Source organism: Nerophis lumbriciformis, linkage group LG04 (genome assembly GCF_033978685.3).
Source record: "Nerophis lumbriciformis linkage group LG04, RoL_Nlum_v2.1, whole genome shotgun sequence".
Taxonomy (NCBI): domain Eukaryota; kingdom Metazoa; phylum Chordata; class Actinopteri; order Syngnathiformes; family Syngnathidae; genus Nerophis; species Nerophis lumbriciformis.
Window position 1 is genome coordinate 36,482,640 of NC_084551.2, and position 27,447 is coordinate 36,510,086.

The following is a 27,447-nucleotide window of genomic DNA, read 5'->3' on the forward strand; positions in this document are numbered from 1 at the left end:
AGGGTGAAGTGTCTTGCTCAAGGACACAACTGACGTGACGAGGTTGGTAGAAGGTGGGGATCGAACCAGGAACCCTCAGGTTGCTGGCACGGCCACTCTCCCAACTGCGCCACGCCGTCCCTATTATATTATAATGTTACTATTATAGTTCCAACACGTTTCTCTTACAGGCACTACGGGACGAACCGGCCAACGAACCCCCACATATGTTATACCGCAAACAATAACGTGCTAACTTTTTTTTGTGCTAATTTTACGCTTTTTTTGTCTAATTCTGCAGCCATACACCTTAAAGTCATACAACTTGGTATTTGCAACATGCTAACTGTATGCATGTTTGCATTAGCATGCTGACATTAAAATGCTAGATTTTTGCGCTCATTTTGCAACTATTTACCGTAGAGTCATATAACTTTGTATGTGACACTTGTTAACCACTAGCATGCTAATGTTAGCATGCTAGCATACTAATATGAACATGCTACCTTTTTAGCTAATTCTGTTTTTTTTGTCTAATTAGACCGCCATACACCTAACAGTCATATAACTTGGTATGTGACACATGCTAAATGTTAGCATGCAAACATAAGCATGCTAACATTAAAGTGCTTACTCCCGGCCAGAGGTCCAGGGCACAGATAGCAGGCCCATAAAAATTTCCGCGGGAATTTTCCAGTTGTTATTACTATGCCAAAAAATACACTGCGAGAATGGATTTGAATTGAAAACCGTGTTGAATCGAACATTGATTCTGGATCAAATCATCACCAGAAGAATCAGAATCTAATCGTTAAGATGCCCAAAAATTCACACACGTCGGGGTAAGACCTTTACACAAATACACATATATCTAGTAATGTGTTAAATAATAAAACATTTTCCATCTTCTCTACAAAGTATTCCTAATTAAATAATGTATAAATGGAATTAAATACAGTATATATTCATACACACATATATATACTGTACATATTATTTCATGAATTATAATACATGTTCAAGTATAAAATACTCAATATTTTTAAAATGGAAAACATAATACACACGATACTTAGTAATGTATTAAATAATGAAACAGTTTACCATTTTCTACACAAATTATACCTAATTCAATTATGTATTATTTGTTGTATTTGAATACAGTATATATCCATGCACACAAACATAATGTACATAATATTAATGTATTATAATACATATTCAAGTATAAGATACAAAAATAATATTTTCCAATTTAAAAACACAATACACACATCATATGTAGTAATGTATTAAATAATGAAACATTGTACCATCTTCTCTACAAAATGAAACCTAGTTTTATCTTTTATAATTTAGTCACACACGCATACATACTGTACATATTATAAATTAATGTATTATAATACATTTTGAAGTATAAAATACTAAATTAATGTTATTTCCCCGCAAAAAACAAAATGTTCACAAAATAAAAACACAATAAACACATAATATTTAGTATTTTATTAAATAATGAAACACCCAATTCAATAATTTGTCATTTGTTGTATTTGAATACACTATATATATATATATACACACACACACACTATTAATTAATTCATATGTATGTACTACAATATAGTATATTACATACAATTATTATTATTAATATATATACAATTTTTCAGGCCATAAGGACCTCCTTACTGATGAGTCTGCCTAGATTGTATAAAGCTGTATTGAACTGATGAAATGCTTGCATGTATAAACAAATACGTATAGCTTTTTATTGTACATGTAATACTACCCTTCTTAAATAATACACAGGTTGAAAAATGTATGTTTTTATGTTAAACAGATTTGGGGGTTGTTGTTTTCCTGAGCGAAAAAACGTCTTACCTGGCGATTTGTTGTGGCTCGGCCTCCATCAGTGTGGTGTCGGCCACTATTTGATGACGTATGGTAAATTTGCAATTGTAATTATTTTGAATAATTGGCTTCTCCTATACTACAGTACATGCAAAAGACCCCCAATAAGAATGTTACCTTTTAATTGCGCCCCCTATTGGACAAAGTATCCAGTAAAACAGCTATATTAATACACATGCAGGTAATCTCCATCCAGAGCTATTTGCAAAATAATACAACAATTTTTCAAACTTGCTGGCGTGTTGGAATGCATCAGTCCTCGTGTGTCAGCTGAATGATGGGCTGCCGGTAAAAAAGTCCAATCATTAGTTTTGGGACTTGTACTGCATTGACATGGAGGCGACTTACCAGAGTGTTGAAATGTTGTCTGCAAACTGCTCTGCTCTGCCAGTAGATAAGAAACAAGGCAGTGCAGCTTTCTGCAACCAGCAGACTCAAAATCATCACTCCGACGGCCACATGCAGCTGGAGAAAACACAAAAAAGGTGTTGTTTTTGTGCCGATTCAAGCTTGGGACATAGTTTGTACCTTAACATCATCATATGTTCTTCTATCATATAGAATATCGATCACAAGGAGACAAGTTGCCACCACTGACCACAAGAAGCTGATGATGTTCAGACAAAATGACAGTTTCATCTGTCAGATGGAAAGAAAAGGACAATTAAAATGTTCTTCATGTTCACTTCATTGGAAAACGTCTACTTACCACACGCATGTTTGGAGCATGGCCTGCAGCGTAGCTCAGCATTCCACTCAGCACAAACTAAATCATACGACAACACAAACGTTACTTCCACAACATAGGAAATAATGACAATATCAAGTTATGAGAAGAAAAGGCGAATTGATAGAAACCATAATATATTTACCACAATGCTGGGAAAGATGTGGAACATACTTTGTGTCAGATAAAACATCACACCAAGACTGACCACTGAAACTCCAATGAGACATTGTGCTGCCTGGAAAAGAAGACAAACAATCAGTTGCTCTTTAAGTTGCAGTAAAAGGGAGACAAAACACCTCCCTGCAAAGCTACATCCAAATGTTACAGGGGGTCGCTGCTGTTTCCTGGGGTTAGGATCTAAGACTCTCCCGCACAAATAATGGGTGCTCGTATTAAAAATCCTGGAAAAAGAAAATGTTTTGATACTTCGACTAAATTGTTTTGAGGGACACATTTCCAGACAGCGAAGGACCGGGGGGCCGGACTTCTCCCTTTACTATTACTCTTATTTTGTATATTCTGGGGAACCAGTGTCCTTTACAGCAGTGTTTCTTGAATCATTGTTGGGCTGCAAGCGCCCCTGAGAGGGCCGCCAAAAAATATCTGTTTCTCAGCAGTTTTCCGTATGGGCCGCAGCGTTACTCAGTTGTTATACACTTTTCCACCACATGTGGCAGTAATTACAATAGCAAACCAGAGTTGCGTATAAAGAGTATGGCCAACTAAACAACAGGCGCCATGACTGCTACCAAGAACGTGTGTGAATATAGTTCCAAATATATTTAGCTCCTAAACTTACAATAAAACATGGTATTATTTTGTGAAAGTAGAATTTTCGCGGCTGTATTTGATGCACTCTGCTGAGGGTGTACCCCGCCTTCCGCCCGAATGCAGCTGAGACAGGCTGCAGCACCCCCCGCAACCCCGAAAGGGACAAGCGGTAGAAAATTGATGGATGGATAGATGCTGCTACATTCCTGCAGTGTTTCATGACCAGGAGCAGAGCCGGCCCAAGGCATAAGCGTACTAAGCGCTTGCTTAGGGCCCCGCGGCCACCAGGGGGCCCCCAAAAGCAATTAACAAAAAATTATTATTTTTTATTTTTTGCATGTATGAGTCTGACTGATGATTTCTAAATGATCAAAGATATATTATTGTACAAAAACACAATTTTAGGTCAACAGAGTGCTGCTGCTGATCTAGGCCTAGTGATTCTTCCTGCCTCTCTTTAAATGTAAAGCTGCCTGCTGCACCTGTGACGTTTGCCGCCTGCCGTGCAATGCCAGTGCGCACTGGGCATCAAAAGCGCAGATAGAGGCAAAACAATGTCACAAAAAAGGACATATCCTTCAGGTGCAGAAAAAAGGAAGAAGAAGAAAGTGGAAGAGGAGAAAAAATGCCATGATAAAGGTATGTTTGCATGACTTGGTAATAAAAAGTTTATCAAAGAGATTTGTAGCTGTAATTAGCTTTAGCTAGGTGACGTTAGCTAGCTAGCGCGGTGCTAGCAATATGTTTTTAGCATCAGGTTACTAGTGAGATATGTTGTTTGCACAAATTGTTTGCAGCAGAGCACGGTAATTTATGTGAGTAAAATAAACATTATTTTTTACATCAACTCATAAGTTATGTGAAACTTCCCCAGGAGCATTGTTAAAATACTTTGGAGGCACAGAATCAGCCCAGAGCCAGTCCACATCCTCAGGCTCAACTGTGAGTGATGAATCAGGTGAGGAAAAGACTGTCACCATACAGTATACATTTAATTTCTTAGTATAAACATTACACCTGAAGGGAAATTAATATAGTCAAAGTATCTCATTAATATGTGTGCCTATATGTATGTATTTCATCTTAGGTCCATCTCCATCCTCTACAGTGCTCTCTCACACACCTCCATCCTCTGTGCCCACTGTCCCCTCCATGTCTGAAACCACAGCTGATTTATCTAGTAAGTTAACTGCAAAACACCCTTTATAATTGCTCATTGTACTGCAGAACATTCTGAGATTAATAATTATGTCCAACAGTGCAATTTAATGACCTTATAGGTCCTTCTTTTTTAGTCATTGTATATATTCCTCAGCAACTTCCACCACAATGTCCCCTTCACACCATGGACCATCATCAGCTCCGCCAGTTGACCCAGCTGAGTGGCCTTCTTTCCTCTCAGATTCAGACAGGACTGAGCAGGTGATCAGAGGACCACTGTCTATTAAGGAGAACTTTTCATTCCCCAAACGGCATGATGGCCGAAGTTTTCATTATCATTATACCTACAGACAGCTAGTCAATGGGGAAAAAGTCAAGCGTAGCTGGCTGACTTATTCAAGAAGTAAAGATGCAGTCTATTGCTTTTGCTGCAAATTATTTTCCAAAAAGTCCTTAAAACTGGCAGCCGAGGGACAGTGGGATTGGGTCGACATAGGTGCACTGCTGAAACAGCATGAAAACAGTGAAGATCATTGTAGCAACTTGGTGAAATGGAAGGAATTTGCCTTGCGTCTTTCAAAGGGGAAAACTATTGATGAATTTAACTTCAGTAGACTGCGCTCTCTTTGTACAAAGTAAACATTAAATATGAACAATTAACTAAAAATATAAACTAGTAATTAAAGACTAATATGTACAAGACTGATGAGACAAGATGACACTTTTACTGTAAATACAAAGCTTTATCACTTGGACTGTTCAACCCCAGGCCACTCTTGTAGCTGAATGTTTTCTACATTTTAAGATTAGGAACCATATGTGGCACTCTGGACATCATTCGTTCATTCATTGGTATTATTTATGTTCTTAACTGGGCCATCCCCATATCTTTATAAATGACATGTCATTTGTAAAGACATGCCAGGCTGACAATAGGATAATGTAAACAACACTGCCAGAGCCGCAATGAGTTTATAGTAGGTGTGTGAATGATCAACAATCAATATTATTGGCAGAAATAGAGGGCCCCAAAATCAAATTTTGCTTAGGGCCCCATGGAGGCTTGGGCCGGCACTGACCAGGAGGCTGTCTAACGCGCACCCGACGTGGGAATAAACGTAACAAAAATACACAGCACAACCCAAAAAATATCTTATTACCTTCATTTTGCCAAAATCTTAATTAGCTTTGGACAAACAGTCACGGAGAAATTATGACTTGTGTGTGTGAAGTATGTCAACTGTGGTGGCTGCCTCCAATGTATTTGTAATCACTGTATGGATAACTCATTATGTGTTATTCTAACTGATCTTACTTTTTTGTAACATGCTAAGTAAAAATAAGTGTACTTTTGTTGTTATTTCCCCGTATTTCTGCACAATAACTCAGATATGGTAACACTGTCGAGCAGTAGAGCATATGGAGTGATTTTTGGTCCAGAACATATTTTGTTTTTTTCATTATTGATGAATTTCTTGCCTTTTTAGGTTGTATATTTTTATGAGATTTCCAGTTCATTTTCTCATCTAATATTACACCCATTACTCATTCAATGTCCGTCTATTTGTATTTCTGTGTGACTTTTTCTTCTGCTGCTATCGAATGTCATTATTTTAGTTTTACTGATATTCAGACATAGTCTGTTTTTGTCAAACCATCTCTTCATTGTATTAATATCTTCTGATATTTGTATTAGCTTCTGTGTGTTCTCTCTCTCCTGAACAAAACGCGGATGTTCTGTTGTGTGTTTACCTGGCACAAGACACTGTAATCGGTGGTTCTCTAGTGTTGTTCGTGAACATTCAGTTCCCATATTTGTCTTCTTTCCAGGTTGTTGGGAAAGCGATGTAAAACCTTTTCACAATTATCACAGGTGGAGCAGCCCAATGCTGCACAACAGGGCATTTTTCAAAAAACTAATGAGGAAGCGCCGCAAACATGGCAACAGCTCAAAATTAGTAGCAGTCATGGAGTGCTGTAGTCATGTGACTGCCTTTTGACCAATCATTGAGGAGATTGCCTGAAACCGAGTTTGTCATATCTTCATACACGACTCTGTATCAAACAAACAGAAGAAATCTGGAGCTAAAGCAGTGCTACTCAATTATTTTCTGAAGACAAAAACATTTCGTGATCCCCCCTCACTCTCCGCCGCAACTGGAAATAGTATCATTTGTCTATAAAATTGTTAGGAATACACCTCTGCATAACATTGTGTCCGTATTAATATTAGATTAATATTAAACATTAATATTACAAAGAAAAAAAATAGAAATATAGATCAATTTCCAACAAATAATAACTTTATTAACATTGGTTCTGTCACAGAAAAGATGTAAAGTGCATCAATTTGCCTGAAATTTAAAAAATTTAAATATCCTAATTTAGACTATTAACATTTTTTGATCAACTTGAACCATCTAATACTGAAAAATTAAATAAATAAACTATTATATATAAATGTAAATACATTTAACAACAATAACTCAGGAGCACAATATATAAAACACTTTAACCTACAAAACAAAAATGAATGCAACCATTTGTGCTGTTTTTTTTTATATAAATAAAAAAGAGGGAGTCAGGATTAGTGGCTAAAGCTGCTACATACTGGAAAAACTCAAAATCTCACCAACACCAAGTATATATTTCTAATTTCCAGTCAAAATATCTAAACAAACATAATACAAGTCACAATCCCCTGAGTAATAATTTTTCAGTGAGACATAAGTACTCGTTTGTAGGCAATAGATCTTCTGAGGGAAAAAATACTACTTTTGAGCATTACAAGTTTGTTATAAGACACAAAACTTTACAATTATAGTGAGAATAGCTAACAATAAGTTTGAATTGCCAATTTCAAGATCACTTTTAGGTTTTATAAAGCTTAAATGTAATGTCTTATTTCAATAAATTTTACCAAGACAATTTTGACTTGCTTTACTGTCATTTTGTGTTTTTGCTTATTACAAGCAAAAATAACTTGTATTCATTTTTTTTAAACTCTTTTTAAGAGGAGCATTTTTTCTAGTGCAATGACCACGTTTTGTAGTGCACAGCTTTTCGAAGCGAAATTTGAATCTTGATACTGCATGAAACAGATAAAGCATGTTTCATTTGCACTTTAATTGTATTAACAGTACAGTTAAGATATATATTCATTATTCATTTAGTTTATTAAGTTAAGCACAACATAATAGTATGTGAATGTATTTTTCCTCAGTTATTTATGAGTCCCTTTTTATGCAGTATATTTGATTTTTAATCAGCCTGACCTAAGCCTGCGGTTTATGTGTTAAATAGTCTTTATAATTAACACAGGCTTTCACATCAATTGACAAAGTTGTAAATTGTAAAAAGTAGGTTAGATATAATTATTAAATATGATTGAAATCAATAATAGAATTAATTAATTAAGTGTTAGTATTTGAGTTGGCACTATGCCCCTCTGTAGTGGAAAAGCTGGGCCCCAAGGTCAAAAAGGTTAAAAAACCCTTGTTCTGCAGTACACATTCAGTCTATTTATTTTGTCAGAGCTACAGAAGCACTTTGCTGTTTTTAAGAACTCTCTGCATAAAAGCTACTCAAAGATCATCTCTACCACAGTACTCTGGTGTTTTTGATAATCCGCTGCAAAAATGTGAGTAGCTCACTAGTTTTTTTAAATTAAACTCATTGGCCACCAGTTAAATAGCCCAGATGATGAAAAAGAAAGGACCTGAGATGGAACCTTGAGGAACACCACTAGTATAAATAAAGAATTTAAACAAATGACTACTGATTGCATCTGAAGTAAACAAATAAAAAAAATCACATTACAAAAAATGTGTAAGTGACAAAAATTGGTGTACATTCTGTGAAAATTTTGCTCCACATTCACAACATGTTTTTTCAGCCTGTCTGCAAGATGTTTAATTCTGCAAATGAATCCATGCCCAACTCTTTCCTAAGTATCATAATTTCTCTTTTGAAAATGTACATTGTTAAATATATATCATGATTACTGAGAGCTTGACTTAATGTCCAAATAAGTACGTCCACCTCACTGGGATGTCACAGTGTAGCTAGACTGCAAAAAAACAGCGGCGTCTAAAACTGCGTACAAACATGCATGATCCTCATGATTTGACGCTTGGCATTGTTTAACACTCGAGTCAAAGATCCCTTACAGAACAGGAGTGCTCTATTTTACCACCTATTTAAAAAAAAAAAACACTGGTCAAAGATTCTTCATATAACAGGAGTGCTTTTCTCTTTTTAAGGAGCGACTGCAAAAACTCTATTCAAAGATGACAGGAATGTCCTGCTCTTTTAACACCTACTACAAAAATGCTGGTTAAAGATCCTTTATAGTTCATATCATGGTTATCGTGACCAAAATGATCACGGTTATCTTTATTATTGTTGAATGTGCTTTATAAAAGAACCAAACAATCAAAAAAAATAATAATAAATAAACACACTGTTAGAAAAGCATCTATTTGACATATTTTGTGTTTCTAATGCTTCACTAATAGTGTTTTATTTTATCTGTTTTAATGGCTAAGCTTTCTTTATTTTTAAATATTGGTTTATACTGTAGAAATTTAAGAGTTATTTAAATGAAAAGTGCGTAACAAATTAAATCCATTATTATTTATTATTTCTGCCGGGTGTTGTGGCGTCCTACTCTGTTCAGCAGTCCTTCAACGCACCGTAAAAACACGTCTGTCTTGTATTCCTCTGAGTATAGAACAATCACTCTGTCCTATGAGAGCACAACTTGTAGGTTCAATGTGCAAAATCGAATAGCTTAGTTATTCAGACAGTAGCGAAGTGAAGTGAATTGTATTTATATAGCGCTTTTCTCTAGTGAGTCAAAGGGCTTTACATAATGAAACCTATTGACTAAGTTACATTTAAACCAGTGTGGGTGGCACTGTGAGCAGGTGGGTAAAGTATCTTGCTCAAGGACACAATGTCAGTGACTAGTATGGCAGAAGCGGGCCTCGAACCTGGAACCTTCAAGTTGCTGGCACGGCCGCTCTACCAACACAGTAATTTGTTTATATAGGTTTATCATTCAAGCCAGCGAGCTGGCGCCAGTCAGTATGTGACTTTACCAAAGTGCACTTATCATGATTTTTTGATCATTTTATTTTAAAACAGTAACGCTAACCGTCGGAAGTTTTACCGCGTTTATCATTATTACTGTTTGTTGTTACATCCCTATGCAGGGGTGCGTTTCTCATTTTAGAGACCAACTGCAAAAACTAGCCAGTCAAAGATCCTCTATATCAGTCAAATTTTAATCTGAATTTGCAGGCCGGTCTGATGTCATTCATGGGCTGGATTTGGGTGTCCTGATGCATGAACTCCAAATTTACTTTGATTTTTGAGGACATTTTGGATTAAGATTGTACTTTTTGTAATATTCCCTGATACTGTACTACCACTAATCATAATAAATGATATACAATCTATAAAAAAGTAAAAGGATCCTCCACTTACCGCGAGAGGTTTCGGAAAACCCCTGTGAGCAAAAGTCTTAAAGGTGTCCTGGAACACACACTGGAACTCTCTGGGCATCACATGACCGTAACCCTCTGTGTCCGACCCGATGGGAATGATGAAGACCATGGAGTCATCAGACACAAACGTCTCCTTCATGGTCCTCCAACACGCCAAGATGACTTGACATCAATCTGTGAAGTTCTGGTGTGGAACAAGGAAGTCAGGCAGGCTACATTTGCTCTCACACGTTCTCCTCCCTCTTGTGTCTTTGTGTCGCACACAAGACGTGAGGAAAAGGTTAAAAAGAAGAAGTCATTCTCTTTTTTTTCCACCTTGAAGAGAGGAGCACATTCTGGTCAAGCACAACAACGTAAGTAAGAACAGCTTTGTTGTTGTGTTCTATTTTGCAACGCAATGGCGAAAATGAAATGTATCTTTATTGTTTTGGATATTTGTACACTGTACTTCAACGTAATGACAACAATCTGCACCTAGAAGAAATATATATATATATATATATATATACAGTATATATATATATATATATATATATATATATATATATATACAGTATATATATATATATTTAAGTAATACATATTGATATGAGTATACATTAATATTTTCTTCTCGACTGATTCCACACGATTGTATTTTGTCCCAAGTGCAAGAAAATCAAGTCACTTTTAGTCACACATGACTAAAAGTTTCTTACTTTACTGATTACTTTTTTTTTTTTCATATTTAATTGCAATTGACATATAAAAAGTACATTTCATCTCATATGAAATAGTTTATGTGATGTAACAAGAAACAATTTATTAAGAAATTCTTGCTATTTTAAAAAATGGAACACAGGTTTCTGTGCCAAAATATTAATTTTGTCACAGATTAATTATTCATTTTGACATAATGAATGCAATTTGAATTTTGAATATTTAATTTAATCAAACAAAGAGTTGAATTGAAACATATCTAATCAACAATGATAGAAATGTTGGGTAAATATATGTATTTGGATTAAAATTCAATTATATTAAAATTTAAAAAAATTCAAGTAATCATATGAAACAAAAAAAAGTTTTTTCAACTTAATTTTAAATACAGTATATTATAGAATCTAACAACACATTAAATACAATTTTATTTTAGCCACACAAACTATGACAGAAAAAGTAATTCATTTAAAATAACGATTCTAAAAATATTTCAGATAATCTCACAATAAATTACTGAATTAGACAAATAATCTAATCTCAAAGTGGGTAAATATTAACTTCATTTTAAGCACACACAAAATATTTCATTTGGTCTAATTGCCTGGTTTAATTAATTTACAAATACAAGTTAGTTGATATAATCTAACAATTAAGAATTGAATACAAACATATTTAACCTACAAACAATAGTCATGCTAGTTAAATTAATTTTATTTGCACGTAAAATATGCAATTTGTGTAACTGTGTAGTTAAATTAATTCACGAATAAAAGTTGTTTGATATAACAAAGAATATAATTAAAAACATATTACATGTCATCGATACCGTGTGCTTGCAGTTGAGTGCAGCATGGCTTGTGCAGATTTTGACATGGACATCCAAGAGGCAAGGACAGCTGGGGAGGACCCGAGGACAGATGAGGGGATGTGCAAAGGAAACAGTCAGAAAGTGTCCATGCTGACAACATATCAAGCTTCACATCATGTCCTGGAGGATGACATGGGGCCAATGGACAGCCTTCTGCGGAAAAACACTGCAGTGTTGGCTGTAAGCGTGTAGATACAGACAGACAGACATTCCTAATAATGAAAATAAGAATCCTTAATAATGAAACACAAAGCTTTAATTGTGAAACTGCTATGTATGTCAACACACATCCATCCATTTTCTACCGCTTGTCCCTATTGGGGTGGCAGGGGGTGCTGGAGCCTATCTCAGCTGCATTCGGGCGGAAGGCGGGGTACACCCTGGACAAGTCGCCACCTCATCGCAGGGCCAACACAGATAGACAGACAACATTCACATTCACTTTCACACACTAGGGCCAATTTAGTGTTGCCAATCAACCTATTCCCCAGGTGCATGTCTTTGGAGGTGGGAGGAAGCCGCAGTACCCGGAGGGAACCCACGCAGTCACGGGGAGAACATGCAAACTCCACTCAGAAAAATCCAGAGCCCAGGATTGAACCAAGGACCTTCGTATTGTGAGGCACATGCACTAATTCTACTGCCAAATCCCTTTTATCTCTTCGAGGCCCCCGTATTTCCTGTTGACACAAAATAGACTTTACAAAAAAGCTATAACCAACTACCTTGCGTTTTGGCATCATTTGGATCACAAATATACATGGGCCAGGCGTGTTAAAAATTTGAACGGCACACCATTGATTATTTGTCAGATGTAGCGGGTATTTGGGATGTGCTAATATATATTAGTGTGGTATTAGCACTAATAGAATAGGATAAAATAAGAGACTAGGGTATAATACTAATAAGGACAAAAACACGGACTAGTGGGGAACAGAAGATCTAAATTCGGCTGCAGGAGCTGGATATCAGTAATAATTACACAGAAACAGAAAATTAAGTTTGGTGCCGGTGTCGTGCCAAAATGTGAATGCCTCCCCAAATTTTTTTTCAAGTAATATTTTAATACTGACAGATCTCATCTCTGCATATTCTACTAAAATACCCTTATGATAATTACATATATCAAAATTTAGTACCTACTGTACTTTTTAACTACTTAATTTTCTGAAATTTGTAGGTAAATTCTTGCTATCGTTTACATTTTCAGAATGTATAATATTGTTTTTTAAAGAAATGCTTTGACATGTTATTATTATTATTATTATTATTATCTGGAATACATTTTTGGCAGCAGCAAAGTGGCCATTTGGGTAGTTTTTAGCTCTAAAAAGGGTATTTCAACAAGTAAACAGTCAAGTAGGTACTTTATTTTGATATATGTAATGCCCATAAGGGTATTCTAGTAGAATATGCAGAGATAAAATGTGTCAATGTCAACATATTACTTGAAATCTATTTTTGGCAGCAGCAAAGTGGTCGTTTGGGTAGATTTTAGCTTTGTAAAGGGTATTTCAACAAGTAAACAGTACAGTAGGTACTTGATTTTGATATATGTAATTCTAGTAAAATATGCGTGTGTAAATATGCAATGTGGAAATATCAAAATACGTTGAATCAGTTTTTGTCAGTCAATATTACATTTAATGAAAATTGTCATTATTTAAGACTTTATCGTGTCCGGAAAATGACAGTTTGCCTTTTCTGTGGTATTAATGAGATTTAAAGGACTCTTGTTAGTCTGATGTTGATGTGATAAAACCTCTTTCTTGTTTGGAAGATACATACAATGTAACTGTTATTTCTTCCTGCACATAATAAATATGTATTAAGTGTTTGGATGTGTTCATTTATGTAACATTTTCATTAAATGTAATATTGCCTGACAAAAAGTGATTAAATGTACTATTTTGATATTTACACATTGCATATTTACACACACGCTTATTTTACTAGAATACCCTTATGAGCATTACATATATCAAAATCAAGTACCTACTTTACTGTTTACTTGTTGAAATACCCTTTACAAAGCTAAAATATACCCAAACGACCACTTTGCTGCTGCCAAAAATAGATTTCAAGTAATATTTTGACATTGACACATCTTATCTCTGCATATTCTACTACAGGGGTCACCAACGCGGTGCCCGCGGGCACCAGGTAGCCCGTAAGGACCAGATAAGTCGCCAGCTGGCCTGTTCTAAAAATAGCTCAAATAGCAGCACTTACCAGTGAGCTGCCTCTATTTTTTAAATTGTATTTATTTACTAGCAAGCTGGTCTCGCTTTGCTCGACATTTTTAAATCTAAGAGAAACAAAACTCAAATACAATTTGAAAATCCAAGAAAATATTTTAAAGACTTGGTCTTCACTTGTTTAAATAAATTCATTTTTTTTTTTTACTTTGCTTCTTATAACTTTCAGAAAGACAATTTTAGAGAAAAAATACAACCTTAAAAATGATTTTAGGATTTTTAAATACATATACCTTTTTACCTTTTAAATTCATTCCCCTTCTTTCCTGACAATTTAAATCAATGTTCAAGTAAATTTATTTTTTTTATTGTAAAAAATAATAAATACACTTTAATTTAATTCTTCATTTTAGCTTCTGTTTTTTCGACGAAGAATATTTGTGAAATATTTCTTCAAATTTATTATGATTAAAATTCAAAAAAATTATTCTGGCAAATCTAGAAAATCTGTAGAATCTGAGGCTTATGACAAAGTTGCAGAAAAGTACTCTCATGTCATAAACAGAGTTGGGCAAGAGTTTGAGAACAGGTTTTGTGACCAGGATCAGCTTGAGCCATGTGTGTCGTTCATTTCTAATCCTTTCATGAACGTGGACATATCATGCATTGCTGAGCAGTTAAGTGCAACATTCAGCCTGGATGCTGAACAGGGGGAGATTGAAATTGTAACACTGCAAAATTACCTCCACCTCAAAGCCCACCAGGCTGCACCAAACTTTTGGTGCCTTGTTGACACAGAAAAGTACAGTGGTGTATGCGCAGCAGCTATGAAGGTTGCAAGCCTGTTTGGTTCAACTTATCTTTGTGAATCAGCCTTTTCTGACATGAACTTCATCAAGAACAAACACAGAACACGCCTCACTGATGCACATCTGCAAGACTCACTTAGAGTTGCAGTGTCAAGTTACACACCAGAGTACAACACACTAGTTAACAGCATGCAATGCCAGGCTTCCCACTAACTGACAAAGAAACAGATAACAGATTTGGTGTCCAGTTCAAAGTGTGACATGATTTATTTAAAAATGTGAGAGTTGACTTTTGTATTTTACATGAGTTATTATTTGTACAAACATGGTGCAAAGTAATTCATGATTTGTTAAAAAATATTAGTGGCTAGCTAGTTGAAATGGGATATTGTGATTTCCCAAGACTGTCTTAGAAGTGATCATTTCAAAATGTTCAATTTGAAAAATGTGCACTTAGAGAAAATATAAACATAAAGTGTTGCATATTGATATTTATCTGTTTCTATATATATTTATTGTGAGAAATTAAGATCAATCATTAAGATGATCAGTGTTTCCACAAAGATACATATCATTAATTATTAATAATAACATACAGTTAAAGGTAAATTGAGCAAATTGGCTATTTCTGGCAATTTATTTAAGTGTGTATCAAACTGGTAGCCCTTCGCATTAATCAGTACCCAAGAAGTAGCTCTTGGTTTCAAAAAGGTTGGTGTTCTACTAGAATACCCTTATGAGCATTACATATATCAAAATCAAGTACCTACTGGACTGTTACTTGTTGAAATACCCTTTTTAGAGCTAAAAAACTACCCAAAAATTGATTCCAGATAATAATAGTAATAATAACAAAATGTCAAAGCATTTCTCTAAAAAACAATAATATACATTCTAAAAATGTAAACGATAGCAAGAATATACCTACAAATTTCAGAAAATTAAGTAGTAAACAGTACAGTAGGTACTTAATTTTGATATATGTAATGCTCATAAGGGTATTCTAGTAGAATATGCAGAGATGAGATCTGTCAGTATCAAAATATTACTTGAATCAATTTTTGGCAGGCATCCACATTTTGGCACGACACCGGCACCATGTATTGTAAAGAGTGTAGAACAAAATATTTACAACTAGGGATGTCCGATAATGGCTTTTTTGCCGATATCCAATATTGTCCAACTCTTAATTACCGATACCGATATCAACCGATACCGATATATACAGTCGTGGAATTAACACATTATTATGCCTAATTTGGACAACCAGGTATGGTGAAGATAAGGTCCTTTTTTTTTTAAATTAATCAAATAAAATAAGATAAATAAATTATAAACATTTTCTTGAATAAAAAAGAAAGTAAAACAACATAAAAAACAGTTACATAGAAACTAGTAATTAATGAAAATGAGTAAAATTAACTGTTAAAGGTTAGTACTATTAGTGCATCAGCAGCACGCACAATCAGACTGTATTGATATATATTGATATATAATGTAGGAACCAGAATATTAATAACAGAAAGAAACAACCCTTTTGTGTGAATGAGTGTAAATGGGGGAGGGAGGTTTTTTGGGTTGGTGCACTAATTGTAAGTGTATCTTGTGATTTTTATGTTGATTTAATAAAAAATAAAATAAAAAAATAAAAAAACGATACCGATAATAAAAAAACCCCAATAACGATCATTTCCGATATTATATTTTAAAGCATTTATCGGCCGATAATATCGGCAGGCCGATATTATCGGACATCTCTATTTACAACAGAAATAAAGGGGAAAAATAGAAAACCCCAAAATATTTACAACTGCAGTTAGAGATTGGTTGATAAGTGCACTTCAAAAATGATTGGTTAAATTGGAATTAAACAACAAAACGTTTGTGTCACACAAGAGAAAATATACACAATCCCAGAACTGATGCAACGATCCATGAGGGTTTGTTGAAAAGTTGTATTGAATTCCTACCAGACCAGTAGTTTCTGCTAGTTGATAAGTGGACACACTGTCCACACTCCGAATGAGGAAGACGCCTTGTATACTTGCATATTTTAAACTGGGTTACACATACAATTACTGCTTTATATCGATTCAAACGAGCCACAAGAGCGACAATGAATGACTGTAATGCTAGTAGAGTAGCTACCCCGTACACACCAGCCACTGTCGTGTCTGTTGCAATGCATTCTGGGACTTGTAGGATTATCAATGACCAGACGTAAAATAAACTGAGATAGATAGATGGATAACAACATTTTTTTTTCGTAATGACAGTCATAATTTTAATACACATTATATTGCCAAATAACTTTCGTTGCTTTGAGGCCACTGTATCTCCTATTTGAGACACATAAAATGTAGAGATGTTAAATGCTTTAAAATGTAATATCGGAAATGATCGGTATCGTTTTTTTTTATTATCGGTATCGTTTTTTGTTGTTTTTTGTTGTTTGTTTTTTAATTAAATCAACATAAAAAAACACAAGATACACTTACAATTAGTGCACCAACCCCAAAAAAACTCCCTCCCCCATTCACACTCATTCACACAAAAGGGTTGTTTCTTTCTGTTATTAATATTGTGTTTCCTACATTATATATCAATATATATCAATACAGTCTGCAAGGGATACAGTCCGTAAGCACACATGATTGTGCGTGCTGCTGGTCCACTAATAGTACTAACCTTTAACAGTTAATTTTACTCATTTTCATTAATTACTAGTTTCTATGTAACTGTTTTTATATTGTTTTACTTTCTTTTTTATTCAAGAAAATGTTTTTAATTTATTTATCTTATTTTATTTTTATTTTTTTTAAAGGACCTTATCTTCACCATACCTGGTTGTCCAAATTAGGCATAATAACGTGTTAATTCCACGACTGTATATATCGGTATCGGTTTATATCGGTATCAGTAATTAAGAGTTGGACAATATCGGATATCGGCAAAAAAGCCATTATCGGACATCCCTAATAAAATGTCCTTAGTTGCTTGCGTTATAGCATCATTTGGATCACAAATATAAATTTGTCAGGCGTGTTAAAATTCTAAACGTTACACCATTGATAAATTGTCATAAAATTGCTTTAAATCGATTCAAACGAGGCACAAGAGCGACAATGAATGACTGTAATGCTAGTAGAGTAGCTACACTGTACACACTACCCAAAGTAGTGTCTGACACTGGCTACTGCAATGCATTCTGGGACTTGTAGGATTATCAATGACCAGACGTAACATAAATTGAGATAGATGGATGGATAAAAAAATTTTTTTTTCATAATGACAGTCACTATTTTAAAACACATTACATTGCCAAATAACTTTCGTCCCTTCAAGGCCACTGTACTTCCTATTTGAGACATATAGATTGATTGATTGATTGATTAAAACTTTTATTAGTAGATTGCACAGTACAGTACATATTCCGTACATCCATCCATCCATCCATCTTCTTCCGCTTATCCGAGGTCGGGTCGCGGGGGCAGCAGTCTAAGCAGGGAAGCCCAGACTTCCCTCTCCCCAGCCACTTCATCCAGCTCTTCCCGGGGGATCCCGAGGCGTTCCCAGGCCAGCCGGGAGACATAGTCTTCCCAACGTGTCCTGGGTCTTCCCCGTGGCCTCCTACCGGTCGGACGTGCCCTAAACACCTCCCTAGGGAGGCGTTCGGGTGGCATCCTGACCAGATGTCTGAACCACCTCATCTGGCTCCTCTCGATGTGGAGGAGCAGCGGCTTTACTTTGAGCTCCCCCCGGATGGCAGAGCTTCTCACCCTATCTCTAAGGGAGAGCCCCGCCACCCGGCACAGGAAAGTCATTTCAGCCGCTTGTACCCGTGATCTTGTCCTTTTGGTCATAACCCAAAGCTCATGACCATAGGTGAGGATGGGAACGTAGATCGACAGGTAAATTGAGAGCTCTGCCTTCCGGCTCAGCTCCTTCTTCACCACCATGGATCGATACAGCGTCCGCATTACTGAAGACGCCGCACCGATCCGCCTGTCGATCTCACGACCCACTCTTCCCTCACTCGTGAACAAGACTCCGAGGTACTTGAACTCCTCCACTCGGGGCAGGGTTCCCTCCGCAACCCGGAGATGGCACTCCACCCTTTTCCGGGCGAGAACCATGGACTCGGACTTGGAGGTGCTGATTCTCATCCCAGTTGCTTCACACTCAGCTGCGAACCGATCCAGTGAGAGCTGAAGATCCTGGCCAGATGAAGCCATCAGGACCACATCATCTGCAAAAAGCAGAGACCTAATCCTGCAGCCACCAAACCGGATCCCCTCAACGCCTTGACTGCGCCTCGAAATTCTGTCCATAAAAGTTATGAACAGAATCGGTGACAAAGGGCAGCCTTGGCGGAGTCCAACCCTCACTGGAAACGTGTCCGACTTACTGCCGGCAATGCCGACCAAGCTCTGACACTGATCATAAAGGGAGCGGACTGCCACAATCAGACAGTCCGATACCCCATACTCTCTGAGCACTCCCCACAGGACTTCCCGAGGGACACGGTCGAATGCCTTCTCCAAGTCCACAAAGCACATGTAGACTGGTTGGGCAAACTCCCATGCACCCTCAAGGACCCTGCCGAGAGTATAGAGCTGGTCCACAGTTTCATTACCAGGACGAAAACCACACTGTTCCTCCTGAATCCGAGGTTCGACTATCCGGCGTAGCCTCCTCTCCAGTACATCTGCCACCGAGGAGCTTTTTAACTACCTCAGCAACCTCAGCCCCAGAAATAGTAGAGCCCACCACAGATTCCCCAGGCACTGCTTTCTCAGAGGAAGCAGTGCCATATTCCGTACAATTGACCACTAAATGGTAACACCCGAATAAGTTTTTCAACTTGTTTAAGTTGGGGTCCACGTAAATCAATTCATGGTACAAATATATACTATCATCATAATACAGTCACCACACAAGTTAATCATCAGAGTATATACATTGAATTATTTACATTATATACAATATTTACAATCCGGGGGGTGGGATGAGGAGGGTTTAGTTGATATCAGCACTTCAGTCATCAACAATTGCATCATCAGAGAAATGGCCATTGAAACAGTGTAGGTCTGACTTGGTAGGATATGAACAGCGAGCAGTGAACATAGTGAGTTCAGAAAGCATAAGAACAAGAATATACATTTGATTATTTACATTTGATTATTTACAATCCGGGGAGGTGGGATGTGGAGGGGGGAGGGTGTTAGTCAAGGGTTGAAGTTGACTGGAGGTGTTGTTTTAGTGCGGTTTTGAAGGAGGATAGAGATGCACTTTCTTTTACACCTGTTGGGAGTGCATTCCATATTGATGTGGCATAGAAGGAGAATGAGTTAAAGGCCTACTGAAATGCGATTTTCTTATTTAAACGGGGATAGCAGGTCCATTCTATGTGTCATACTTGATCATTTCGCGATATTGCCATATTTTTGCTGATAGGATTTAGTAGAGAACATCGACGATAAAGTTCGCAACTTTTGGTCGCTGATAAAAAAGCCTTGCCTGTACCGGAAGTAGCAGACGAGTAGCGCGTGACGTCACAGGTTGTGGAGCTCCTCACATCTGCACATTGTTTACAATCATGGCCACCAGCAGCGAGAGCGATTCGGACCGAGAAAGCGACGATTTCCCCATTAATTTGAGCGAGGATGAAAGATTCGTGGATGAGGAAAGTGAGAGTGAAGGACTAGAGGGCAGTGGGAGCGATTCAGATAGGGAAGATGCTGTGAGAGGCGGGTGGGACCTGATATTCAGCTGGGAATGACAAAAACAATAAATAAACACAAGACATATATATACTTTATTAGCCACAACACAACCAGGCTTATATTTAATATGCCACAAATTAATCCCGCATAACAAACACCTCCCCCCTCCCGTCCATATAACCCGCCAATACAACTCAAACACCTGCACAACACACTCAATCCCACAGCCCAAAGTACCGTTCACCTCCCCAAAGTTCATACAGCACATATATTTCCCCAAAGTCCCCAAAGTTACGTACGTGACATGCACATAGCGGCACGCACGTACGGGCAAGCGATCAAATGTTTGGAAGCCGCAGCTGCATGCGTACTCACGGGACCGTGTCTGCGTATCCAACTCAAAGTCCTCCTGGTAAGAGTCTCTGTTGTCCCAGTTCTCCACAGGCCAATGGTAAAGCTTGACTGTCATCTTCCGGGAATGTAAACAATGAAACACCGGCTGTGTTATCCGGCACAACAGTCAAGGGGTGCATTCTACGGCGGGGGTGTGTTATCCGGCACAACACCTGCCGCAATACACCGCTTCCCACCTACAGCTTTCTTTTTTGCTGTCTCCATTGTTCATTGAACAAATTGCAAAAGATTCACCAACACAGATGTCCAGAATACTGTGGAATTTTGCGATGAAAACAGACGACTTAATAGCTGGCCACCATGCTGTCCCAAAATGTCCTCTACAATCCGTGACATCACGCGCAGGCGTCATCATACCGAGACGTTTTCAGCAGGATATTTGGCGCAAAATTTAAAATTGCACTTTAGTAAGCTAGCCCGGCCGTATTGGCATGTGTTGCAATGTTAAGATTTCATCATTGATATATAAACTATCAGACTGCGTGGTCGGTAGTAGTGGGTTACAGTAGGCCTTTAAGACCTTAGTTAGATCGGAATCTGGGTTTAACGTGGTTAGTGGAGCTCCCCCTGGGGTTGTGGTTATAGCGGTCATCGTTAAGGAAGTAGTTTGACATGTACTTCGGTATCAGGGAGTTGTAGCGGATTTTATAGACTAGGCTCAGTGCAAGTTGTTTTACTCTGTCCTCCACCCTGAGCCAGCCCACTTTGGAGAAGTGGGTAGGAGTGAGGTGTGATCTGGGGTGGAGGTCTAGAAGTAATCTGACTAGCTTGTGCTGGCATGTTTGGAGTCTAGATTTGAGGGTTTTGGAGGTGCTGGAATGTTGAGGGCTAAGCTAATGTCCTTAGTAGCTTGCGTTATGGCATCATTTGGATCACAAATATACATTTGTCAGGCGTGTTAAAATTCTAAACGTTACACCATTGATAAATTGTCATAAAATTGCTTTAAATCGATTCACAGTAGCTTCATGAGCAATTATTACACTATTAAAAAAAATGGCAGTTAAAAACTACTAGCAACAGTAAAACACCGTAAAATCAAAAATTGTTTTTCACAGTAGTAAATGCAATGGATTCCTGCAAACCAAGAAACAGTAGATAACCTAAATTACTGTGGATATAAAACATAGAAAACACATGACTTTACTGTAAAACGACTGAAAAATTGTACAATGCATTTGCAAATACTGTAATGTCACTAGCATGCAAATACTCTAAAATGTACGGCATTATTATGTCTAAATTAAAGATTTTGCAGATTGTACATTTACATTTACAGCATACCTTGTTATAGGGGTTTGTGTTAAAGCATTAGCCTAGTTAACTTTTGGCTAACCACAGGTTTCCTTGTATTTTTGTGGCAAGTGGTTTCAGACATGGAGGGGTTATGTCTATGTGCTTCATTGCAAACTGCATCGAAATGAACCACGCTGTGTGTTTAAGTGTGTTAGAACTGGTTGCAAGCAGCTATTTAACAGATACGTGGCATTTAAGGCGCATTTTGAATAGCTCACGAGAAGGAACATGTTGCGGAAGACCATGTTGGGAGTTGTCCAGTGAAAGTTTGTACAAATACGTTCAAGTTCAAATCCCCAATGTTTCGGAAACAGGCATTTTGCTGAATTAGTGACAGGGCAGTACGGTAAAGCAGTGGTTAGCGCTCGTGCCTCACATAGAGAAGGTCCTGGGTTCGATTCCTGAGTTAGGGGTCTTTCTGTGTGGAGTTTGCATGTTCTCCCGGTGACTGCGTGTGGACATAGGCCGATTGGCAACACTAAAATGACAACCACAGCTGCCGGTACTTTACTGCAAATTTTATAGTTTTTATTGTGAACAGGTTAACAAAATATCAGTTTTTCTCATAGTAATTTACCGTAAGCAAAAACAGTTATCAACTGTAAAATTAACAGATTCAACGTCAACATAACGTGATGTCCTGTACATCGTGACTGTATTTTAAACGTAGATTATGTAGATTGTTGTTGTTGTTTTTTAAAGTGTAACGACTGTACTTCTAATACGGGAGCTACACAGTACTGTACACAGCTATCGCAGTGCATTCTGGGACTTATAGAATACAATTGACCAAAAGCAACATAAACTAAGACAAAAATGGATGGATAGATAAAACAAGATATACAAAAAAACTCTTGATAATATAATTATTTTAACACACATTTTAGTTCCAAATGCTTTTTGTACCTTTAAGGCCACTGTACTTCCTGTTTGAAACAAACAGAATTTTTGACTCAAGGCTAGAGATGTCCGATAGTATCGGCCTGCCGATATTATCGGCCGATAAATGCTTTAAAATGTAATATCGGAAATTATCAGTATCGTTTTTTTAATGATCGGTATTGTTGTTTTTTTTTGTTTTTTTTTGTTTTTTTTATTAAATCAACATAACAAACACAAGATACACTTACAATTAGTACACCAACCCAAAAAACCTTCCTCCCCCATTTACACTCATTCACACTCATTCACACAAAAGGGTTGTTTCTTTCTGTTATTAATATTCTGGTTCCTACATTATATATCAATATATATCAATGCAGTCTGCAAGGGATACAGTCCGTAAGCACACATGATTGTGCGTGCTGCTGGTCCACTAATAGTACTAACCTTTAACAGTTAATTTTACTCATTTTCATTAATTACTAGTTTCTATGTAACTGTTTTTATATTGTTTTACTTTGTTTTTTATTCAAGAAAATGTTTTTAATTTATTTATCTTATTTTATTAATTTTAAAAAAAAATGACCTTATCTTCACCATACCTGGTTGTCCAAATTAGGCATACTAATGTGTTAATTTCACGACTGTATATATCGGTATCGGTTGATATCGGTATCGGTAATTAAGGGTTTGGTCAATATTGGAATAGAGGATATCGGCAAAAAGCCATTATCGGACATCCCTACTCAAGGCTAATATCTCTTGTCCACTGTCCAGTTCCCAGTAGGTTGCGTTTTGGCATCATTAGGATCAAAAATATACCTGGCAAGGTGTGCTCCTTTTAATTGTTTATTTGTCTTAAAATTACTGCTTTAAGTTGTTTCAAACGAGCTACACATGAAGGACAAAATATATCTGCACTGTACTGCTAATTACAGGCTAACACATCATGCAGCCCAGTGCATTCTGGGACTTGTAGTCCATTGACCTGACACAAATATCCCTGCAATGGATAACAAGGCTAATTTTCTCGTCCTCGGGAGGTTACAGGTGGATCCTTTTTTTTTTTTTTAATGGACATTTTAGCTGATTTGAGATACAACATGAGTGTTTTACGGTGCAGTAAAAAGAGGAGGTCCGCGGTATGTTAAAAGCAGCAACAGGAAAGGAAGAAGGTGTTTGTGGTCCTCGTCTAAAATGGTACAAAAAGTGTTTGAGCGGTTTAACGCAAAAGTTGACATTGTTTTCAGACTGACCTACTTGTATATGTTACAATATGTAACGTTGCATTACATCAATCAACACAAGACAAATTCTTCATTATTGTGAATACTCTTAATGTATTGCTATGTTTTATTATTTCAATCAGCTGTGTGCACAATGTTCTCAATATAAATATTAATCCCACATGTATCCTTTCAGTCCCTCCAGATAGTCAGTGGGATCCTCAGTGTTGGATTGGGTGTCATTCTTGCTGTAAACCTGGACATGGCAAAATCTCTATTTACACTCTTTAGAGTTGCGCACTTGACTGGAACGCTTGTAAGAATCACATTTTATTTCCATTGTGTTCTTTTTCTTAATTCCTCCTTATTATGAACTTGTCTTGCTTTTCAGTATATCATTGCAGGCGTTGTTTCCGCCATGCTGCAGAAATATCCAGCATTGCTTCAAGTACGTGAGATTTGTTACAAAGATGTGATCAAATGTCAAGTCTCAAGAGAAAATATTATATGACATTTTGGTTAAACTTAAGAGTAGTCAGTGTACAGCTTTATATTCCAGTCATTTTGTGTGTATAGTAAATGTATCAGGGTCTCTGCAGGTTTCAACATGTCAACTTTAAGACATGAAAATAATTTAAGACCATTTCACGTCCGCACGGACAAAAAATGCAACAACAAAGTAAAATCAGAGGTTACGTTTTAGCGTCCTCAAAAATCGAAACATTTCAAAGCGAGACTGATGTTTATGCATGTTTTAAATAAAAGTAACGTCAATAGATTTTTAAGACCTTTCAAATCGTATTTAAGACCTTTTATGAGATTTTAGAAGAATTTTAGACATTTTAAGGCCTTCAAATTATTGGATTTAAACTTTTTTAGACCCTGCGGATATCTTGTGTATATCAGTGACGTGCGGTGAGGTTGATGGCTGGTGAGGCACTGACTTCATCACAGTCAGATTTACAAACATATGAACCCTGAAGAGTATCTTATTCATCATTTGATTGGCAGCAGTTAACGGGTTATGCATTTGATTGGCAGCAGTTAACGGGTTATGCATTTGATTGGCAGCAGTTAACGGGTTATGTTTAAAAGCTCATACCAGCATTCTTCCCTGTATGGCACTCAGCATCAAGGGTTGGAATTGGGGTTAAATCACCAAAAATTATTCCCGGGCGCGGCGCTGCTGCTGACCATTGCTGCCCACTGCTCCTCTCACCTCCCAGGGGGTGATCAAGGGATGGGTCAAATGCAGAGGACAAATTTCACCACACCTAGTGTGTGTGTGACAATCATTGGTACTTTAACTTAACTTTACACATACAAACTGTAGCACACAAAAAAGCACATTTAATTAAAAAAACGTTATTATGGTCTTACCTTTACTTATAAGTGCGGGAACAGTGGTGTTCGTGTTGGAGGAGTTGTGAATGAATGAAATATGAAATCCGTGCTGCAGTCTGCAGGTGTACCTAATGTTGTGTCCCTGCAGTCGTTCACGGCTCCTCCGGCGCGAGCATTGTTGTTTTTGCACTTTTTGGCTTCTTGTTAAGTGACTTTTTTTGGGTGGATTCGGTCTTGCACGTGGAGGGTTTGGGTGTGGGCTTTGGTTGGTGTGGCGCTCCCGTCGGGGGGTGCATTTTGCGGCGAGGGTGCATTAACCGGCACCAGGAGGCGGGATTACTGCGAGCCTCACACAGTGCGTTTTCGCAGCAGTTTTATGATTGCTCAGCACGAGAAATACTTTACACACATACAGTTGTTGACAAAATACACTTTACATTATCAGCTAACTAAACTATGGAAATGTATAATATAGTTCATATAGCAATACAGTCTCACTGCACAGCAGGCCAGCAGTTAGCCGAGTCATTGCGCAATCCATGTTGAGGCACAACTGAGTGACGTGCCTCAACTGGCTGCTGACTCACCGCATGTCTCTTCTCAGTATTTGAACGGCAAATGTGAAAATTCAGCAATTTTGAATAAAAATAATCTAAAACTGGTGAAGTTAAATGGAAAATAACTTTATAGTATAATCACTGAATACATACAACAATTTAATTATAATAAATGGGTTGTACTTGTATAGCGCTTTTCTACCTTCAAGGTACTCAAAGCGCTTTGACACTACTTCCACATTTACCCATTCACACACACATGGAGGGAGCTGCCATGCAAGGCGCTAACCAGCACCCATCAGGAGCAAGTGTGAAGTGTCTTGCTCAGGACACAACGAGGTTGGTACTAGGTGGGGATTGAACCAGGGACCCTCGGGTCGCGCACGGCCATTCTCCCACTGCGCCACGCCGTCCCTTAATTAATTTGTTTTCTTTTTACATTTTTTTTCTTTCCATGATGGCAGGTGAGGGCCCGCCTCACCTGCCTCCAGTGACCGCATGTCACTGGTGTATATACAGTGTATACTGTAAGCTGTACACTTACTACTGTAAAGCATATTCAAGCTTCATTTCTACAGTACTGTCCCTTAAGAATATATAATACAACAGCTGCTGATGTGCACTAATTAATGCACAATGTTTCTTTCAGGTGTCCCTCGTAATCAACAGAGGTGGTGTTGTTGTTGCATTAGTGGCCGTTTCTATGATCATCACTGATCTGACTGGATGGAATGAAGCTAAGGCACAATATTTGAAGGTAATTAAAAAATATATATATATACATTTCTGACAGTAAATTGTTATTGTTATTATTATTATATTTTACATTTTATTTTATAATTCTTGAAAGATGGAGGTTCTGGAACTTTGCATGTTGGGACTTCAGATTTTGGTCTCTGTTGTTCTCTGCTTCTGGATCTCCAAAGAGAAACGTGCTAAGTTGACATTATTACAAAATGAATGAATCCATGTGAATCTTATATTCAATGAACCCTGTTTTTGTATTTGAAGGACTGCTATTATTTTTTTGGTCTTTTTTAATTAGATTTTATCTGGATGTTTGGTGGAAATACAAAAAAACCCCAAAAAAACTGTGGTGAACCTGTGCAGCTTTGTCTTTGCGAAACTCTTGTGGTTATCAGAGCGCTCACTGTGTATCTGCTGTACAGCTTCTGACAGTACGCAATATGATCATCTCTCAGCTGAATAACAACTACAATGCATCTTTGATACAAACTTTTTAATAATCTGTACAAGGCTGAACAACACACAAAAGTAATAAAATGACAGTCGAGAAAAATCTGTCGGCTAGTCTGTGCTTTGTAAATTATACAATACTTATCATAATAACAATAAAAAA

At 37.2% G+C, this 27,447-nt stretch overlaps 2 protein-coding genes across 6 annotated transcripts; one reads left to right on the forward strand and one right to left on the reverse strand.

Annotated features, from left to right (window-relative positions):
* Nucleotides 1-1,508: 1,508 nt before the first annotated feature.
* On the reverse strand, nt 1,509-16,795 carry LOC140678749 (uncharacterized). Of its 5 annotated transcripts, none has more exons than XR_012050369.1 (7): nt 11,581-11,678; nt 10,046-10,380; nt 2,766-2,858; nt 2,603-2,659; nt 2,492-2,532; nt 2,242-2,358; nt 1,509-2,175 (listed from the first exon to the last, which is right to left on the reverse strand). XR_012050369.1 is itself a non-coding variant. In XM_072913016.1 (7 exons), the coding sequence occupies exons 2-7, from the start codon at nt 10,202-10,204 to the stop codon at nt 2,146-2,148; spliced, it is 567 nt and encodes a 188-aa protein (XP_072769117.1). In that variant the 5' UTR covers nt 10,205-10,249; nt 16,613-16,795; the 3' UTR covers nt 1,509-2,145. The 5 variants fall into 5 exon arrangements, 4 of the variants coding, with proteins under 4 accessions (XP_072769117.1, XP_072769116.1, XP_072769115.1 ...); XM_072913016.1 differs by lacking the exon at nt 11,581-11,678 and adding an exon at nt 16,613-16,795 and having other exon boundaries at nt 2,422-2,532; nt 10,046-10,249; XM_072913015.1 differs by having other exon boundaries at nt 2,422-2,532; nt 10,046-10,249; nt 11,594-11,730.
* Nucleotides 11,618-27,391, forward strand: LOC133601006 (uncharacterized). The gene is made up of 5 exons (XM_061954092.1): nt 11,618-11,815; nt 24,383-24,502; nt 24,578-24,634; nt 26,737-26,844; nt 26,938-27,391. The coding sequence occupies exons 1-5, from the start codon at nt 11,618-11,620 to the stop codon at nt 27,049-27,051; spliced, it is 597 nt and encodes a 198-aa protein (XP_061810076.1). The 3' UTR covers nt 27,052-27,391.
* The last annotated feature ends 56 nt before the right edge of the window (nt 27,392-27,447 follow it).